Source organism: Bubalus bubalis, chromosome 10, assembly GCF_019923935.1.
Source record: "Bubalus bubalis isolate 160015118507 breed Murrah chromosome 10, NDDB_SH_1, whole genome shotgun sequence".
Taxonomy (NCBI): Eukaryota; Metazoa; Chordata; class Mammalia; order Artiodactyla; family Bovidae; genus Bubalus; species Bubalus bubalis.
The window spans coordinates 72,442,260-72,459,214 of record NC_059166.1 but is presented as its reverse complement, the minus strand read 5'-3'; the positions used below and the strand labels follow the sequence as shown (position 1 = coordinate 72,459,214).

Below are 16,955 nucleotides of genomic sequence, written 5' to 3'. Positions count from 1 at the left end.
TCATCAATTATAGTTTTCTTTCTGAAAATGCTGAAAACATTGTTCCATTAATGTAAAGAAAGGAGAAATTGGAAAAGCTTAAACAGAGACAGAAAACTTATTTTTATGGATAACGTATAGTGTCATTCCAGCCTGAATAAATTATTGCTTGTTTTCAAATTAACGCTTTTTCCTGATAAGGTATTTTAATTGACAGTATAAAGGTAATGCAAAAAAAAAGTTAATGCATCCAAATTTATTGCAAGGGAAAAATAAGAATGAAACTGAAATAGAATCACTGTTGTTGAGAGTTGTTTTATCTTGTGGTGGTCCTGAGTATAAACAAATCTTACAGTCAAGAATAAATTTGTTTATATGTGAAATATTCGATTTGCATCACTTACAGGTATAAAGTACATGTTTTTTTATTGGTTTATACTGTCGTTAACCAAAACTCATTTTCTTTTAATTAAGGCATAGCAAGTTGATTGAATTTGAATACTTGGTAGTACAAAGTACAAATGGCTGTAACAACTGACTTAAATCACTGAGATAATCTGTAGGAGCAGGGGCTTCAGGTAGAGCTTTGTATTTATTCCAATTCTCTAAAGGCACGTAGGTCTGGGCAGAAAACGGTAAGGGTAGACTCTGGTGGCTGAGTTTTCTGGTTTTAGTTCAAAGTAATCCTAAGACAAGGAATCCAAAGCAGATCCTTGGCTACTCATTACTCATTCATTAATTCATGCATGTATTAATTATTACTAATTACCTTTTTTAAACTTTTTAGTTTGTATTGGAGAATAGCTCATTAACAATGTTGTGATATTTTCAGGTGAACCCCCAAAGGCATTCAGCCTTACATATACATGTATACATTCTTCCCGAAACTCCCCTCCCATCCATGCTGCCACATAACATTGAACAGAGTTCCATGTGCTATACAGTAGGTTCTTTTTAGTTATCCATTTTAAATATAGCTATAGTAATTACCTTTTAATTGTCAAGTTCTTACCCTAATGAAGCTTATAGTCTAGCAGGAATAATAGTCAAATTACCTAGTTCAGGCCAGGTTTTTTAGGAAATGAAGAAAGGACAAAGGAAATTACTATTTAAAGAGTACTGAGACGTACAGAGTATTAATGCTGCTGCTGCTGCTAAGTCGCTTCAGTCGTGTCCGACTCTGTGCGACCCCAGAGATGGCAGCCCACAAGGCCCCCCCCCATCCCTGGGATTCTCCAGGCAAGAACACTGGAGTGGGTTGCCATTTCCTTCTCCAATACATGAAAGTGAAAAGTGAAAGTGAAGTCGCTCAGTCGGGTCCAACCCTCAGCGACCCCATGGACTGCAGCCTACCAGCCTCCTCCATCCATGGGATTTTCCAGGCAAGAGTACTGGAGTGGGGTGCCATTGCCTTCTCCGGGTGTTAATGCTAGGTGATTTTTTTCATAGATTACCTGATTAGTCTTTGTGACACATTACAGGGGGTAAGTGGTGTTTTCCCTATTTTTATAGATGAAGCGGTAACTAATCTGCCCCAAATCATACATCAGATAAGAGCTGTGCTTGTTAATAAGATCTGCCTAACCCAGTGACCCTGTTTTTAGTGGAAAGGAAATGCCAAGAGTTGAGAAATACATAGGCAGCCAAAGAATTTGAGTCCCTCAAAAGTAGGCATGTAATCTTGATATCTCAGTACTCATTAGGATATATCATTCCATAGGTATTCACTAAAGATTAATGAAATGATGTGTTGTTACCTTGTCCTGCTTACTGACAAATTGTGCTAGACTCAGCTAGGAGAGAAGGTCCCATGGAACATGGGTAGCTGCACTGTGTCATATTTTTAAATAGTTAGAAATGATCCGCAGTTCAAGTGCAACTGATGTGCTTGCTTTTACCTAACCTACTTCCAGAACAGGTTTGTGGCGGCTCCTGATACAGGAAGATCATTAACCTAAGAACAAATGATCAGGAGTTTCATATTTAGGACTTTGCAAATTCAGTTCTGAACTTCCTCCTTTCTGCTGTTGCTAAGTCTGACAGAGTCCGACCCCACAGACGGCAGCCCACCAGGCTCCCCCGTCCCTGGGATTCTCCAGGCAAGAACACTGGAGTGGGTTGCCATTTCCTTCTGCAGTGTATGAAAGTGAAAAGTGAAAGTGAAGTCACTCAGTCGTGTCCGACTCTTAGTGACCCCATGGACTGCATGCAGCCCACCAGGCTCCTCTGTCCATGGGATTTTCCAGGCAAGAGTACCAGAGTGGGTTGCCATTGCCTTCTCCTTCCTCCTCTCTACTGTGACTTTAAAGAAGTATTGATCACCTAGATCCTTCCATGAGGAATATTGAAAACTGACTTTCATAATGAATTCTATGTCATAGACATTTACTCCAGATAACAATTTCTTATATTAAACCCTCAGTAAAAATCAAAGCTATACTAAAATTATTATTAAAAAGCCTTTTTCTGCATTGAGGTAAAGTGATATCTCTGTATGAGAGGATGAGCTTTGAGAATGACAAAGGCTAATGATTAGCTTGTTCCAGACTCTAACTAGCAACACAGTGAGACTGATCTTTGGCAAGCATTTGAATTGTGCTTTTTAATTGTAATGAACACCATATGTTTTAGATAACAGAGGTATTGGTAGCAACAATGACTGTATTTTTTAAAGATCCAGATTATTCTCTTACCCAATTGGAATGCCATCCTACTTTTAGAAAATAAGCTGTAGGGTTCTCTATCTGAAGGTTGTAAATTGACCTCAAGAAGCAAATTGGGATCTCTTCAAGTGCCTGAATGAGTTCTTGGCTTAGGTCCAGAGCTCCATACCATGGAGTATAGGAGAAGTGACCTTTGCCTTAGTATTGCTTTTATAAAAGCTCTGTTTTTGAGCAGGCTTAATGTCCTGATGGTGTAGATAACTGAGTTAATTATCCTGTCAAATGGAGCTGTTCAGTGTTTTCTCTCTGAATGCTAATCACTGTCTGCCAAAGGAGATGATTTCGGTTTTGGCTATAAGGATACTGAGCTATGATCCCTCTTGTCAGTAATCAGGGATAGAGTGGACTGCTGCTTGAGGGCCTTTCTGGACCTGCTTGGTAAAACTAACCTATTAACAGAGAGAAGAAGATGATTTGCCTATCTTTGTTGCCCAAAGAACTGTACTTTGTTCATCTTAAGAGGTCTATCATGTTACTTAAACATGAAGTTAAAAGCTGCTCAGACATATATTATACTAAGCTATACTGTTTAATATTGTAATTTAATCTATTAAGAGGAGATGTAATCCTCAAGATGTTACTACAACACACACTTTGAAGTACCACATACAAATGAATGTGTATGCTGAGCCTAAACATAGACAAAGCTTATGGGTAGTTGCCTGTCTTGAAAAGTCTAATGCTGTTTCCACTGGGTCTCAGTAAAATAAAGCATAGCTGTTCAGTTGCTCAGTCTGTCTGACTCTTTGTGACCCCATGGACTGCAGCATGCCAGGCTTCTCTGTCCTTCACTATCTTTGTGAGTTTGTTCAAACTCAAGCCCACTGAGTCGGTGATGCCATCCAACCATCTCTCCTTTGTTGCCCCCTTCTCCTCCTCTACTCAATATTTTCCAGCATCAGCAACTTTTCCAATGAGTTAGCTCTTCGCATCAGGTGGCCAAAGTACTGGAGCTTCAGCACCTGTGCTTCCAACAAATATTCAGGGTTAATTTCCTTTAGGATTGACTGGTTTAATCTCCTTTCTGTCCAGAGGACTCTCAAGAGTCTTCTCTAACACCACAGTTCGAAAGCATCAATTTCTCAGCACTCAGCCTTTTTGGGCTCTGGGAGCCTTCTCAGCTCTCACATCCATACATGACTACTGGAAAAACCATGGTTTTGATTTTATGGAAATGTGTCAGCAAAATGATGTCTCTGCTTTTTAATATGCTGTCTAGGTTAGCACATGTTAGTAGTGGGGCAGTTGTTATTAAACAGTTATGGCATTGGTTTGTATTGGGGCAGCTGTTATTAATACTTGCTTGTTCCTTACTTACAGTTCATTGAGTAGAAAACTGACAGGAAGTTTAGAGGAATAGCTAGCAGAGAAGTATTCTCTGATGTTAGGGCTCAGAGAATTAGTCTAAAAAAACCTCTAACAATTGGAATAGAGAATAGGATTAAGATATTTAAAATTAAGATATTTCCGGAAATAAAAATTATTTTCTAAGAAGTGTTTTTCAGTTTAAAGCAATCCAGTCTGTCCTGCTATATGGAACATAAGTTAAGAATTAAGGAGAGTTCCTTAAACTTGATGCAGGTTTGATTCTAAATATTATCTTAAAGCCTGAAGGTGCAAAGGAGCAATATATCTATCAAGGAAAGTTTGTGCCTCTATAACTCCTCAATCAAAATCCATGGCTGAATCTGTTCTACAACCTTAATTTGTTATTCAAATAGTCAAGCCTGTTATTTCACTTACTAAAATCTATCATCTTATAATTTGCTTATAAAAATGAATAAGTGAATAACCTAGATGTCCATCAGCAGATGAATGGATAAGAAAGCTGTGGTACATATACACAATGGAGTATTATTCAGCCATTAAAAAGAATACATTTGAATCAGTTCTAATGAGGTGGATGAAACTGGAGCCTATTATACAAAGTGAAGTAAGCCAGAAAGAAAAACACCAATACAGTATACTAATGCATATATATGGAATTTAGAAAGATGGTAACAATAACCCTGTGTACGAGACAGCAAAAGAGACACTGATGTATAGAACAGTCTTATGGACTCTGTGAGAGAGGGAGAGGGTGGGAAGATTTGGGAGAATGGCATTGAAACATGTAAAACATCATGTATGAAACGAGTTGCCAGTCCAGGTTCGATGCACAATACTGGATGCTTGGGGCTGGTGCACTGGGACGACCCAGAGAGATGGAATGGGGAGGGAGGAGGGAGGAGGGTTCAGGATGGGGAACACATGTATACCTGTGGCGGATTCATTCTGACATTTGGCAAAACTAATACAGTTATGTAAAGTTTAAAAATAAAATAAAATTTAAAAAAAAATAAATAAATAAAAGCAAAAAAAAAAAAGTGAATAAGTTGCTTATAAAAATGCAACCTAATAAATTTCTTTGAGTTATTTAAAATACCATCCTGTCTCATAGAAGGAGGTTGATATATATATGTGGATCAGAGACCCTGAATATGAGGGTTAGGAGAATATGTTGCCTCACCAATTTAGGTACGACACCCCTTATCAGCACAGAAGCAGTTACGGAACAAGAACAAAACCCCTTGCCCTTGGCAACATAATTCTCGTAAAAGAAACAGGAGAATGAAAGGATAATAGGCAGGAAGGCTAGCGGCCCCCAAACGGAGAAAATAGGCTGCAAGTGTCAGATGTTTTTTATCTTTCTCTTAAGCTGCAGGGCTTCCCTTGTAGCTCAGCTGGTAAAGAATCCGCCTGCAATGCGGGAGACCTGGGTTCGATCCCTGGGTTGGGAAGACCCCCTGGAGAAGGGAAAGGCTACCCACTCCAGTATTCTGGCCTAGAGAATTACATGGACTGTATAGTCCATGGGGTTGCATAGAGTCATACACGACTGAGTGACTTTCCCTGTATATACATTTGTATATAGCAAGCACATATACACATACTTAGTATGCCAGAGGACAGCAATACTAAGGAAAGGGGTTAACTTAATGTGGAAATTACCAGTCTAAGACACCCTGGGCAATATGAGACTTTAGTAGGGAAGCCTAGTTTTTGCATGATTTTACCTCTTGATTTTAGTTGCAAACTTAATTATACTACATATTTTATTTAATTTATGTGTGATTCTGGTTACGTGTGTTCTTTGATTCAACAGCTATTGGTAGAGGAAAGTCAAAGTGAAAGAGCAGTTTTTCCGGCCCACATAGTTTTGTGGGTAGGCTTTAAGCCGAAAATGTCCACCTTCCCCTTTCTCATCCATTGTGCATGCAGTTTAAACAAAGACTGGATCTACTTCTCAAACTGGCACTCATATGTGTACATTCACTGTGTACTAGACACCATAGGATACGTAGGGCATATTCTTGAAATGCGACCTGACTTAAAGATTTAAGGAATTTAATCTCATTTAAAATAAACACAAGCTTCTGTATAGCACAGGGAGCTCAGCTTGATGCTCTGTGATGATGTGGAGGGGTGGGATGGGGTCGGGAGATGGGAGGAAGGCTCAAGAGGGAGGGGGATGGATATGTGGATACATGTAGCTGATTCATGATGTTGTACAGAAGAAACTAGCACAACATTTAAAGCACTTATACTCCCATTTTTTAAATTTTTTAAAGATTACATATGTAAAAAAATCACGGATTGAAGGAGATTACAAAATCTACATTGTTAAGATAAATCACACAAAATTTTAGTGTTGCAAGCTGTTTGGGGCTCCCATCCTTCACATACTGTTCTCTCCCTGCCCAGACCCCTCTTCTGTCATTAGGGTGAATCACTGGAGAAGTTTTAGAGCATCGAAAAGATGCTGCATTAATATTAATAGGATGCGTATCTTCATTCAAATTTAATAAGATTATTTTCATGTAAATTAGAATCAAGACATTTATAAAATTGGCCTCAAACCCACAGATTGTAGAAGTTCACTTTGGAAAATCCAGATATCGTATAAAGTACTTTAAGCACAAAAGGAAGTTTGGTCAGGATACTATATTTCAAAAAAAGGATTTGAAACATAACTCACTTATAAGGGTATGGGACATGACTCCCAAAAGGATCTGTTTGCATTCTAGTATTTAGAAGATTATCATTCTGCAGTTTCTGATTTGCTATTCATCCCTGAGGAAGCTAGGCCTTACTGGTTTACTTCAGCTGAGGTTTGTGCAGTGTAAGGGCAGCAGCTCTTTACTGGGTACTTTCACCTGTGCCAGGCAGTGTGTGCAATGCACGGACTCATAGTGCCCCGTAAGAAGTGCATGGTCCCTTTCTACAAATGAGAAAACCAAGACTCAGGATATGTGGTTTTCCTGGGATCTCACATTTAGCTGTCTCCTGAACCAACCTTCGATGCCAGGTCTTTCTGCCTCTAGAGCAGTGTTTTTATAGTTTTTTGCCCCCACTATAGCCAAGCAAGATGTTATGTTTTTATCTTCTTAGTCCTTTTCATCTACAGATCTGTAAAGAGTGACCTAAAGTATGTAAATTTCAGTCTTCTTACCTAAAACATAGTATAACCCCAAATGTTAAAAGCTCTCAAACTTAGGCTTCAAATAAGTTGGATTTAACTTTGGGGGGAAAAAAGGATAAAAAATTATATATTGGGAATTCAAATGTAGTTTTGGCTTTCAAAAGAAGGTAAGTATGATGACTGTTGTGTATGACTAATGGTGATTTGACATTCCTGAATGAGATCTTCAATGACAGGAACACAAGGAACTAGGAACCTGCATGGATTCACTAACAAGCCAGATTTGCTTCTTGGATGGGCTCACCAAACTATTAGATGTGAGAAATTCAAAAGACAAAGCACTGACCTTGAGCAGGGCGCTTTGCAAAACCATCTCTCAATATCTTTGGACAGAGGAAGATAAATAGAATTTAGGTTCTAGAACACATTGCTGGATCAATAACTGGTTGAACAGCTGTACCCTGTAAGTGACTGATGTCTTGCTGAAAATATATTTATGATGGTGTTTGACATGGCTCAGTCCTCTACTTTGCAATAATTTTTATCAGATATTTATAGGAAAGTCCCAGTTATCCAAAGTTTTCAAAGGAGGAAAAGAGAATGTATAGCAAATGAACCCAAAGCTAGAATAAGAATATAAAATCAATATGCTTCAATAGGCAGAAATGTGGAGGACTGTTCTTAGGTTTAAAAACTAAAAACCACAAGTACAAATTGAGAGCGATAAGATTTGAGGGTTTTATTTATTAGATTTTATTATTAGACATTACCTTTAGAAATAAGAATATGGCTGTGTGAGCAAAAATAAATTAATAATTTCCTTCCTTTTTCCATATCAGTAATTTTGTGGAATATTAAAGCTTCTACCAATATTTGTATGGTACTCATTCAGAGTGATACACATCACAGATAAACTATTACTATGTAAAGTTCTCTAATCAAATTATATTAGGTATTAGGTACATATTAGAAATTAGGGAATACAACTAAATGAACTCACCAGAGAGTCATATATTATGATGATTTTCCCTAACTCTAACCTAGTTATTGTCTCTTATAAGTAATTTTCATGATCTTCCTTTTGCAAGAAATTTTTTGAAAAACAAAGTTGTATGGCGGATTCATTTTGATATTTGGCAAATCTAATACAGTTATGTTAAGTTTAAAATAAAATAAAATTAAAAAAAAAAAATAAAAAAAAAAAAAAAGAAAAAAAAAAAAAAAAAAAAAAAAAAGAAAAACAAAGTTGTAACTTATGCAATTACTTAGCTTTAATTTGTGAGATCCTTACACCTTTTTAGAGAGAACATGTGGAAATTAAATGAAAATACATATCCTTTTTTTCCTGAAAATGTAGACTCCCACTAAAATGTAAACTCCGTAAGTTGAGGACCTGAGGTTTCAGTGCTGTGTCCCTAGAACCTAGGACAGTGCCTGACACATAGTAGTTGCTTAATAAATGTTTGTTAAACGAAATAATTTCTCCAAAAATTGTGACTAAGCTCATCTGCTGGGTATTGACTCCATATATTAGTTTGCTATTAGCCTCTGTGATTTCAGTGAATGATTTGATGTTAGGCAAAAGTGAACAATTATTGCGTAGGCCCAATGACCATGAAAAGAAGCTAACAAAAGCTTGGAGTTGAAACAATATACAAGCAGCTGTGTCCCTATCCTTTGAAGCAAAAGACTTTTGCTTTAGTCTTCCAGGCCTCTCTTGAGTCTCAAAAGGCTGGCTCAAGAGTTAATGATTAGGAAATGTGAAAATGTAGAAACAAAAAATAGCTATTGGGCCTGGAACCTGGTAGCAATTTAGATTATAAATCTGCCACATAGCGTAATCACTGAACTCCCAGTTCCCTGAAAGATATAGATAAAGGCCTAGCACACATTCCTGTGTTATTTTTACAGGAAACAGACCCACCCCAGATGAAAACTGCTGACTGTAAGCACATAGACCCTAGTCTAGTTGAAACCAGAATATTGATGATGCTTGAAATTTTACCTTGATGCCATCCAATCCTGAGAATGGTGCATGAGCTGATCATGCACCATACAGTCCCCTCCCTCACACTGCCTTTAAAACCCCTTCCCTCAGAGCCATCGAGAGTTCAGGTCTTTTGAGCATGAGCTGCCCTTGTTCTCATTAGCATTGTGCAGTAAGCGCTGTACTTTTCCTCACTGTAATCCAGTGTCAGTAGATTGGCTTTGTTGTGTGGGCAAGCAGACCCAAAGTTTGGCTCGATAACAAAGTGTATCTAACTTCTATTGTAGGTTAGCTGTGCTAAATTGTCTATAATAGAATGTAATAGTCAAATATTATGAAATTATTATTGGCAATAATTACTAATTATAAACCAGAATTATATGACCATTAACAAGGATACCTGATGCATTATCATGTGAGGTGACAGGAGTGAGAAAAACAGAGCCCTAGACCACGAATCAGAGTACTCAAGTTTAAATCCTGATTCAACCACGTACTAGTTGTCTGACCTTAAAATAGTCACAACAACCACTATAATTTTGTTTCTCCATTTGTAAAAGGGACAAAAGAATAGCAGTTATTTCATACAGTTGGTATGAGGATTAAAAGACTTAGTCATATAAAGAGACTATATGACTCTATAATGCAGGATATAGTACTTTGTAAATAATAATAGAAGCAAGCTATTATTGGTGTATATAAGAGCTAATTTAACAAGGTTCAACATATATTATTGCTCATTCACTCAGTTGTGTCTGACTCTTTGCAACCTTATGGACTGTAGCCCACCAGGCTCCTCTGTCCATGGAATTTTCCATGCAAGAATACTGGAATGGGTTGCCGTTTCCTACTCGAGGGCATCATCCCAATCCAGGGATCGAACCCACATCTCCTGCGTCTCCTGCACTGGCAGGACTATTCTTTACCACTGAGTCACCTGGGAAGTCCAACATATAATCCTCTACTTAGAGATGAAACTTATTCTCAAAGAAATATGACCATCCCAGACCAAAAGCAGTATATTTGAGATTCAGCACTAGAACCCAAGCCACTCCAACTTCAGATCCTGATGTGGGAAGAGTTATAGAATAATGTTGAACTACCAGCCAATGTGTAAAGAGCCCTTATGGCCAAACAGGCAAATGAATAAAATAAAATAACTCAGAACAGAATAATAGAATATCCTAAGCCTGTCACATCTGCACAGAGAATATTGAGTATTACAACCTCTACTAAAGAGCCTCTTGATGAAGGTAAAAGAGGAGAGTGAAAAAGTTGGTGTAAAGCCCAGCATTCAGAAAACTAAGATCATGATATCTGCACCCATCACTTTATGGCAAATAGATGGGGAAACAGTGGAAACAGTGGCTTACTTTATTTTGGGGGGCTCCAAAATCACTGCAGATGGTGGCTGCAGCCATGAAATTAAAAGACGCTTGCTCCTTGGAAGGAAAGTTACGACCAACCTAGACAGCAGAGACATTATTTTGCCAACAAAAGTCTGTCTAGTCAAGGCTATGGTTTTTCTAGTAGTCATGTATGGATGTGAGAGTTGGACTGTAAAGAAAGCTGAGCATCAAATAATTGATGCTTTTGAACTGTGGTGTTGGAGAAGACTCTTGAGACTCCCTTGGAGTACAAGGAAATCCAACCAGTCCATCCTAAAGGAGATCAGTTCTGGGTGTTCATTGAAAGGACTGATGTTGAAGCTGAAGCTCCAGTATTTTGCCACCTGATGCGAAGAGCTGACTCATTTGAAAAGACCCTGATGCTGGGAAAGATTGAAGGCAGGAGGAGAAGGGGACGACAGAGGATGAGATGGTTGGATGGCATCACTGACTCAATGGACATGAGTTTGGGTAAACTCCGGGAGTTGTTGATGGACAGGGAGGCCTGGTGTGCTGCACTCCATGGGGTCACAAAGAGTTGGACACGACTGAGCAACTGCACTGAACCTCTGCTGAATAGAGAGAGGAAATAACTTCATTTTATAAATATTTTTATAATTGTTATTTTAAGAGTCAAAATTATCTATAATATTTACATATATTTGACACAGTTAAAAGACAAAGCTTTTTCCTCTCGTGTATAAATTTCTCTGAGCAAGCATATAAGATTGAAGAAAATTTAAATATTTCATGCACTTTTCATGCTGATATTTTTCTCGATTATATCCTACCATTTACATATGAACATCTTTTATTCTGTTTCCTACAGAATGCTGAAGTTTCTGTTTTTGAAGTAAATATACGCTTTGTTGGTGGACTAATCTCAGCCTACTATCTGTCTGGAGCAGAGGTAAGATGGAAAGTGGCTTATAAATGGGAATTATGAGTGTCTTAATATCATATTTTCTGTATGGCTTTTGTGGTATCCATTAAATTTTCACATTTTGATTGGCCTTTAGCGTATACTGAACTCTTTTATCATGTACTAATTAAGTGAGCACACTGGGAAAGTTCAGCAGAACATGCATGTCAAAAAATGTTAAACAATGCCTTTAAAAAAGCCTGGCTCTATTAGGTTACATATCATGTGATTAAAACTACAAATTATATATGCCTGTGGACAAAGTCATAAGGTTTAGTGGAGTGGCAAGCTTGTGGATTTCTTTCTTTAAAAATTATTTTAACGTTAGTATATATCCCTGTCACTGAGTCGTGTCTGACTCTTTGTGACCCCATGAACTGTAGCCTGCCAGGCTCCTCTGTCCATGGGATCCTCCAGGCAAGAATGCTGGAGTGGATTGCCATTTCCTTCGATCTTCCCAGCCTAGGGATCGAACCCCTGTCTCCTATGTCTCCTGCATTTCAGGCAGATTCTTTACCCACTGAGCCATCAGACATGTTAGTATAATGTTAGCTTAATTTAAAAAAAAAAATGAAATAAAGAAAGCTTGGCAAGTGAGATATAAAAACTAATATTTAAGAAAATGAGTGAGATATTCTGCTTCCCAGTTAGAAGTCCTGTAGGCCAGTAAGTCCTTGTAAAGTGTTTTGCAGCTCTTCCTAGGTTAGGCTTCATTAATTATCTGCTGCTCAGAGCAAAGAAGAAATTTTTCATTTTTAGCTGCTTTTTATCAGTAGATTAAGAAGAGATTTTTGTATCATGCTCATGAAGAGCATAGATGCTATTTCCTCAAAAGGCTTTGGGCAACTTTATGAATAACAACCTAAGTGTCCACTAAGAGTTATTAGTGGACCTCACTTTTAATGTCAACAGTGTTAGAAGCTGACATCAAGGAAAAACAGTCACATATTTCATTTGCATATCAATCAGATTTGTGTTAGTCTCAGCAGTCTGGCTGGGGCAAGAGTGGATCTGACCTAGCATACTGGTCCATGTGTTTCTGTGCTCCTTCAAACAAGCTTAAGCAGAGCAATAAACGTTTAATGAGAAAGGCTGCTGCGTTCCTTTGTTTCTGTCTCTCAGGTACTTTCCTACTAATAGCAAAACAGCTTGTCTTTCACTTTAGATTTTATTCTACCATAGAGGTTTTCAAAGTATATAGATGGCTTCTATATTCCTTTTAATCTGTCCTCTTTGTGTTAAATCCTGTTCTTCGTTATCCCTCTTCTTCCCTTTTTCCAGTCCCAAATAACTTCAATTGTTCATTTTGGTTTAGGAAGTTCTAAACACTAAGCAAGGGAATCCATAATTTTAAAACCTCCTACTTAAAATTAGCTACTGGTTTTTTACTGAACAAATTTCTGCTTTTAGCATTTGTGTCTTTGCGTACCCAGTGTCTGCATATTCTCATTACTTTTGATGTGGCGTACTTGGTTTTAACTCTCGTCATCATTTCTATGGGGGTGAGCCAATTTGGAGGAAATAGGACTACTTCATTGTATCTGGACTCAGATAGGGTAATAGAACATGCAAAGAGAAGCAGTTATGTATTTCTTCTAATATTTTTCATGTAAATTGGGGTACTTTTTCACTCATAACAGTGTCTTAAGTTTATGTGTTTGTTTCTATATATGAGTATTCTTATTAGAGACATATTTATTTACTGATAAAAATATAATACCCACAGATACAGTTTGCCTGGATAAAATCATTTGTCTAAGACCTTGTAAGAGTATTTTAAAATTCTATGCTTAGCTAACTGTAGTAAGCAAAAGACCATAAAGAACACTTCCATTGAAAATAATTATTCTTTTAGTATATATGCTTTGTCCTTATCCATGTGCAAACATTGTATTAATTTTATCTATATTTTCTGTATTTTAATTTTATGGTAAAAATTAACTTAGCTTAACTTCCTCTCTTATATACTTTTGTGTGTTTATATAGAATATATTTTTAATTTTAGTTCTTAAAGATTCATCTTCTCACCACAGTTTTTGCTAACTGTTCCCTAAATGTTGAACAGTTGGGTTGTTTTCAGTATTCCTATAGTTTGAATAATGTAGCTATAATCACCAATAAATACATTTATTCTTTAAAGTGAGATTGCCAGATGAGAAACAATTAGTATTAGACTGTTTTACCATCATCTCCTGTTTCTTCCTACCAGTTACCTCATCACTGATAGTTACCTTTCATTTGACCAATAACAGGAATAAGATCAAGGAAAAATTATTTACCATAAGTCTGAGCTTCATCTATTTGTCTCCATATCAAAATGAAAAATTAGGCATTCATTTAATAGAAAGAACATCAACACGGCCACATTATGAATTAGTTGGTTTTTGATTGTTGATAAAGTTCTATGCTACACACTTTTATGTAGATCAAGGTATTACTAAGATAGTCTAGGAAAATTCATCTTCCTAAATTATCTCATAGAGGGACTGCTAAATCACCATAATTTAACATTCTCATTTCATCGCTGAGGTTCAGGCGTGTTCTGAGAGCATCTTATAAATCACCTTCAGAAGTATATAGGCCTACATTGATATAAGCTCAAGATTTTTAAATTTATGCTGCAAAAACAGAAGGGGAACCACTGCTTTGGGTTACATACCTCAGGAAAATTATAGTTAGAAACACTGAGCAATAATGGAGAATGTCAATGAATCTCTAAACCTACCAAAAGAAGAATAGACACATGAAATACATTTTCAAAACTTAAAATGCCCTAGCTCAGTTAAAATATGTTGTAGTATTTTTTTTAAAACCAAGTAACAGGATTTCCAGAGTCTATGTAAGAAATACAGATAACCACAAAAAGTACAAACCAATGGGATAAGAATAAGATGAATACCAAACACTAAATTGTATTAAAAATAAAAGAGATAGCATTGCTGTATTATTACAAGTTTGAGGGAAACTAAAGTCTTTATTGAAGATAGTAAATAACAGCCTCTAGAATACCATTCCCCAAATTATATTCTACAGATCACCTTAGATATGGCAGAATAAATCTGTATACAGATACAGATACAGATACAAATCTGTATCTGTATACCTTCTAAAAATAAATTAGGAAAAACTACATCCTATATTTTTTCTTAGAAATTCAAAGTCACAGAAAAAGAAACTAATTTTATTTATCTTTGTGTTTCCCATACTTACTTAACTACAAACTCTTTTTTTTTTTTAATGTAACATCTGCTAACACTGAGTTACAAACATTGTTTCCCAGAACAAATTTTTGGAAATGTTGATTAAGAGTAACAAAGCAAAAGTGACATTGAAAATCGGCAAATGCAAAACAAGGCATTTCAAGAGACAATGATACATGTAGAAAATAACATGTATGACTATATCAAATATTATTGTTTGTTTTACCACAGAAATCGATGGTTGTGTTGAGCAGAAAATTAATTTAATGGGATACAGTCGTGTCACAGACATGTAGAAAAAGGCTGAAGAACAAATTGAACCTAACACTCTCAAGGTGCCAGAGAGGATCTTTATAGTTGAACAATCACTCTGGGACATCCTAGAAATAATAATATCACTGATTTTCTCTACCCTTGTCAAGATGCAAAGCCCTATCAGAAAGGTCAGTTGTTTGTTTTAGTTAATGTGGCCCCGTGAGGGTCTTGGGAAATGAAAGGGAGGATATGATAGGAGTCTTCCATGTGGCTTGAATTCTGTATCCCATGAAGACCAAATATAGATAATTTCTAAACCGGAAATTCAGGCTCTGTTGGAAGCGTATGAAGAAAAAATGTTTGGGAGTTTAAAAAAAAAAGGACATAATTTCACTATGGTGGATAAGAGGATCAGAGGAAATATACAAGCTCTATGGAAACTGATAATTTAATAAAATACTTAGGAAAGCTTTTCCTGATTTGAAAAACTATAAATTGAGAGAGAACATTTAGTACTGACCAGGTATTTCATTCTCAGAGGAAACATTCAGTTAATACGGTTTAAGTATGTGAAGTAGAAAAACAAAAAGTCAACTCATCAAAGCTAAAAAGATTGAATGAGCTTCCAGTGAATAAAAGAAACAAGGGTATCTGCTCCAAGACTGGGGAAACATGCATAATGGATTTTTACATTAGATCAGTTTACTCAGATAGCCTTCATTTTGAAGGCAGCAAAAGAATGTTTTCCCAAATTAACCAAAAGAAATCCACTGCTCCAGACATACCAGTAGGAAAAATTGCTAAAGAACTTCCTGAAAAAGAGAAGTAGCTAATATCACTACTTTTAAGAATATCAAGGGGGTAAACCTAAGGGAAGGGGGAAGGATCGTGGAGTGGGGAGGAGGGAAATAAGATTGAGACTGTGAATATAGTGGTAGAAAAATTTATTTTCTTTTCCTCATAATAGGATTCAGGCATTTGGGGTGGCTTCGGGGGCTAGACATCAATTTTGTAGAGTTTATTTAGTGATGTTCCTTACATATACTTTAACTATTAATTTACTGTTGAAACTTTTATAAAATAAAGACGTATGATAAACTAAATAAATAATATTTTCATTTAAAAATGTTTAACTTAGCAAAATAATATTAGATGACAGTAATTTTGCTTAAATGTGTCATTGTTCCCATGGTTAATGAGTTAAATTGTTTCATGTTGAATATTTTACTAAGATTGGAAGTTTATTTTATACTTTAAAAAGGATCTAGGAGTACGTGGAATTGATTCTAAAATAATGTACACTTCAGTCAAATGAAAATACTACTTTTTTTGTACTGCATTGAATTATAGAAATCATCCCTACTGCTTAACTCAGGTTTGCTATATGTCTCACTCTGTACAAAGCTCTATCCTGTATTTATGATTGTTTTTGAAACACAGAAGTTTTATTAGCTATGAGAACTTTATCTCAGTAATTCATGAAAGCAGTTCCACAGTGTGCCAATAATTTCAGCTCCAAAACTTATTCATGGCTAATATATAAATGCCCGAAGCTGGTATAGATTTGCATCTGATTGATAAAGATAATAGACCAAACAAGAGGGCTTGGCACCTAAAGGAGAGGGAAACTCAGAAAATTTGTTTCTTTATGAAATAGGGCTGCAAATTCACATCAGTTAGAAGAGACTAGAATGATACAATAACAGCCTCAAAAATCCTAGTGGTTTACAAGAATATGCTCTACCCACTTTCTGTCCAGTGTGTGCCACATGGTCTGCCCACGACTCTGCTTCTCGTCAACCTCCCCCTAGAGCCCAGACACAGATGGACCAGCTGCCATCTGAGTCATTTGCATTTGCCAAGACAGGAGTCAGGGTGTTGGAGGGTGGGGAGGTAGCAAAAGAAAACCTAGAAAACCACACACTGTCTTTTAATGCAGCTGTTGGGAAAACACCTGTTACTTCAGCTCTCTTCTCATTGGCCAAAGCAAGTCACTTGGTCACTGTAACTTAAAGGGTTGGGGGAGGGAATGCAGTGTT

At 36.7% G+C, this 16,955-nt stretch overlaps 1 protein-coding gene across 3 annotated transcripts in view; it reads left to right on the top strand.

Annotated features, from left to right (window-relative positions):
• The window catches only part of MAN1A1 (mannosidase alpha class 1A member 1), a 173,210-nt gene that overhangs the window by 51,980 nt on the left and 104,275 nt on the right, over positions 1-16,955 (top strand). For all 3 annotated transcript variants that reach the window (XM_025294777.3, XM_044924435.2, XM_025294776.3), the window contains exon 5: positions 11,369-11,449. In XM_025294777.3, the coding sequence (XP_025150562.1) occupies positions 11,369-11,449 (81 nt within the window). The remainder of the gene's footprint in view (positions 1-11,368; positions 11,450-16,955) is intronic.